A 4580-nucleotide genomic window follows, 5' to 3' on the forward strand; every position below is an offset into this window, starting at 1 on the left:
TATATATATATATATATATATATATATATATATATGTTCATAAAATTCAATTAGCGCTTTCATACGTTCATTGAAATAACCGTTTTAGTTTCATGCGGATTGGTCAAAACGTTATTCCAAAATTTCATCTTGTCGGAACTTTCTAAGACCTACTACAGTTGTCAAAAACTCAACTGTTAGTTAAATACATTTTGAAATTTAATGTTTACTACGAACGTATGAAAGCACTAATTGAACTTTATAAACGTTAAAAAATATCTGTTTGATGTTAAAATACCATAATAATTATTCCTGTAAATCAGCACTCATCCCGCCGTTGCTGAAATTTCGTTCTATTTCAAGTGTTATGTGAAATATTTATTTATTACTTTATTTCTATTCTTAAATGTCTATCGTTCAAAATGTTATATCTGTGTTCACATTTTCCTGCAAACATTGGCCTAATAATTTTGAAACTCATCAGCAAGAAGTAAAGATCATCGAAACCCTTTCACATATAATGTAAAACTAAGAAATCAAACAACTGAATGTGCATGATTCCCTGACCAACCTCCTATATCTCTGGTTCACAGACACTATCTCCCTATCTTTTCTTTCGTTACTCTGGACTATACAATCACGCAGCCCGTCCACCACTCATTTATCTCTTCCTTTCCTTATATCGGATCTTTCACCTCCTTTATCCAGCCCTGACTATTTCGCCACGAAGCGGAATACCATAGAATACCCATGCGATTCAGGAACAGCGAAGATCATGGCCCTGCCAAACCTCATTTAGAAATATTAATATTAATTTCAGATATTGGTGCGTGGCCAGGCTGGAAACAGATGATGATGATGATCATGATGATGATGATGATCATGATGATGATGATAGTTTATTTATTCATTTTTCTATGTACATTCTACATCTAGCTTTCAGTTATATCTGATAATATATTCATAGACAGAAATATCTATTTCTCTTGTGTATATTTTTACCAGAATTTGGTGCAGAACTATTACGGAGGCCAACAGAAGTCAACGGCAATCAGCGAATACTAAGTACAGTACACATAATCCAAGAACATTGAGTTTCATTGCCTTGCTTCAGCTAACAGCAATATTAACAGTTTTCTACATTCACATATATCTATGAATCGATGGAATCTTTCTGATGACGTGGAAGTATGAGTCTCTGCTAATATGGTATGCTCCTCTTATTTATTTATTAAAGCTTTTTATGCTAAATGCACTGTTCCTTTCTTGGGGTAGAATTAGTGGTACGAATGAGACTAGCAATTAACGGGTTGTTAGTCTCGATCGTTTTTTGCGTGTTTGAAAGCTGTATTTATTGCAAACATAATTAAGTGTTAGGCACTTATATTTTCTCCTTCTTTGAGCATAGTGTATTTATGAGAAACATACTCGAGTTTCAATTGGCGCATTTATCATTCTAAAAGCACGAAATATGGATCAATTTCTCTCATTCCTACCACCTGCAGAAATATAGATTAATTGATCATTGCTTCATTATCTTTAAATGTTGTATTACATCCTTGAAGATAGGTAAATCTCAAGATAATTATTTATATAGAAGCACAACAAAATCATAGAGCGTGCTCTAATCCCCGTAAGAATATCGGATTTACAGTTCAAAGGTTTCAGAATTTCGATACATTGTTCATCTTTATAATGGGTTTCAGAATAACACTGAAACCGCTAATCCAATGCATCTCAGTTCACTTAACCATGATGAATATTTACTAAAGAGAGTCTGGTTTGATACTTCGTTATTTTTTTTTTTTTTTTTTTTTTTGGAAGTTATTTTACCAAAGATCTACGCCAAATCACTAGTCTTTACTATCGCTGAAGAAATTTCTCAATGATACTGAATAGGATTATGGGACTCACCATGAAAACAATGGTCTTTTTATTGCAAAGAATTACTGTCAATTACTAGATTCGCCGATATCAGTGGCACTTTACTCCCTAAAGATTGGAGATAAATTATTGATGCTTATAACATTTTATAAAGTTGTATACTACGATATAGACAAAAGTAGGTAGTTAGACATGTTTGATTTGGTTTAAACGGTTCGATGTTAATAGTTGGAGGTGAAAAATGAAGTCAACTACGATACAGAAAGTGTCAAAGATTATAGAAAGGAATGCGCGGATACTATTAGTTAAGGTATTTATTGATTTAGAGAAATAGAAGACGAGAATGAGTAATGAATGAGTAATGAATGAGTAATGAACCAATTTCTTTCACTACAGTAACCTGTTGTATTACATCATTGAAGATAGGTAGATTCGAAGATAGGGACCACTGGAAACAAAAGTATTATTAAATGATAACCAGATAATTCTGTATGATTTATTGGGATCAGTACATTTGTCTCCAGTAAATATTTGTACTGTTTATAATCTTGAAAACCTCATTCTTTTAGTGACCATTTTACCCGTATTTGTGACTTGAAAACTGCATTGGAAGTCTATGAAGTGTATTTGTTAACATTAAGTAGTCTCTTCGTAGATATTATAAAATGAGTCCGAGAAACAACTTGCTGTGACATAAATACACTTTGCTAAATACCGTTTTGAAGAAAACTCGGGATGACAGTTATTATTTTGTTTTCCAAAAAGCGTTGCGTCACAGAGTAAGTAGTTTAAACAATTCACAGGTCGCATAATGTCCGTCCACATGATAATAATGCCATTAACAAATAGATTAACGTAATAACAACTATGTGTTTAGTGAAAGGAATATTATAATCTTCCCGACTGTGCATGGTATCTGAGATTAGTATATACGATTACGTATGGTAATATATGATAATATATGATTATATATGATTATATATGATTTTATGTGATTATGTTTGCTTATTATGTTTATATATTATCATATTTAAATATTTATCATAATTTATGATTATGTTTAATCATATCTGATTTATCATATATTTGACAATAACGTTGCTTTTTCATAACAGACTATTTTTCTTTATCATTACATTCACAGGTAAACAAGTAAAATTGAGAGGAGATATTAATAACGGCAGCAGCAACAAATTACAATGAACGACAATGAGACTTTTCCAGAGAACATTACAAGCGTCTTTGAACGCCATTCCTGGCCAATGGGACTTTTCAAAGAATTCTGTCCATCAGCTCTCTATATAGACCGCTATGTCAACGCAGTTTGGCACATCATTGGCCTTTTTACAAATCCCATCTCAGCATTCATATGGCTAAACCATCGTATTCGGCGCAATAATTCTTCGGCTATATACCTCGCAGCATTATCGATAACAGACTTTATGTTTCTTTGGTTGCATTTCATCAACGAACTTCAAATAGCCTGGGGTATATCTACAGTCGCTCACGCTGGTATCTGCGAACTGTACAATTTTATATACATGATACCGCAATACCTGGCACCGATAATTGTTCTTGGTTTCACGGTAGAAAGATGGATTGCCGTCTGTAAGCCATTTCACAAAGAGAGGTTTTGTACAGTGAAACGGGCAATCTACGTAGTTTGTGGATTAATATTTCTGAGCTCTTCGCTGGCTTCAGCACAAATCTATATCTGGAATTATGATGAAACACACAAAGTGTGCACCTACAGGGACACCAATGTCACACCTTACAGCTTCACAGAAGTTTGGAACTGGTTGAGCGAAATGTCAATATTCGGTGGTGTACCAATCTGTGTGTTAATATTCAATATCCTTGTCATTTGCGAGATACGTAAGATTACGAAAGCAAATGCAATACAACTTCCCCACCAAACTTCATCCGGAAGTAATAACGCTGCGTCAACCATCACTTTACTTTCGGTTTCCTTCTATTTGATTTTCACTACCTTGCCGGTTGCATTAGTCTTCGTTATAGCCACAAACTTCGAACATGGTAATGGTTTTATGACAGATGATGAAATACGTGCTGATCCGCAATGGAATCGCTTTTTCACTTTCATGATAACCCGTCGATGTATTGAGGGCATCTGTTTCTCGCATTATTCCTGCTACTTTTTTGTATATTGCCTCACCGGTCCACAATTTCGCAAGACATTTATGACTTTCTTTCCAAATAAAATATTCCAAGCACTGAATAATTCCTCCCAAGGTCGATACACCATTGTGACGGGCAATGGAAGAGCCAACAACGAAAGCTGCACAACTTATGTGTAAATTTTCCAGACATTGTTTTAAAATCATCAATGTAGATTAATTATGCTCAGTAAATTAATAGTATTAATTCACGAAACAAGAGGAGGTGTTGGGCGTCTGAATTGGTTTCAAACGAGAGAACAATGAGTAAATTTCGTTTTTTTTTTTTCTGTGTTTTTCACTTATGAACCATTAACTTTGAATGTTACTTGTCGCTTATCTGTGTGGTCTTAGAGCCATTCTATCTTTGTTTCAGAATAAAATAGAAAAAGCAGAAATAAATACTGCGCACAACATTGATAAAAGAACATTTAAGAAAAAATATTACGCATTCTTTTTTTAATATTGAAAATATTTATTTATGGAGTTAAATATATATTAACTCATTCTCTATCAGTGACTGATACAACTACCAGTGGA

The 4580-nt window shown here is 33.6% G+C and overlaps 2 protein-coding genes across 3 annotated transcripts in view; both read left to right on the forward strand.

The window, feature by feature from the left end:
• Nucleotides 1-4572, forward strand: part of LOC106879000 (G-protein coupled receptor 183-A) — a 269907-nt gene extending 265335 nt beyond the window's left edge. For both annotated transcript variants that reach the window (XM_052973299.1, XM_052973298.1), the window contains 2 exons: nt 985-1188; nt 3008-4572. In XM_052973299.1, coding sequence (XP_052829259.1) covers nt 3063-4181 — 1119 coding nt within the window. In that variant the 5' untranslated portion in view covers nt 985-1188; nt 3008-3062 and the 3' untranslated portion in view covers nt 4182-4572. The remainder of the gene's footprint in view (nt 1-984; nt 1189-3007) is intronic.
• The window catches only part of LOC106878979 (protein MTO1 homolog, mitochondrial), a 353585-nt gene that overhangs the window by 86106 nt on the left and 262899 nt on the right, over nt 1-4580 (forward strand). The gene's annotated exons all lie outside the window — the stretch shown is intronic.

The sequence above is a fragment of the Octopus bimaculoides genome, chromosome 15 (assembly GCF_001194135.2).
Source record: "Octopus bimaculoides isolate UCB-OBI-ISO-001 chromosome 15, ASM119413v2, whole genome shotgun sequence".
Taxonomy (NCBI): Eukaryota; Metazoa; Mollusca; class Cephalopoda; order Octopoda; family Octopodidae; genus Octopus; species Octopus bimaculoides.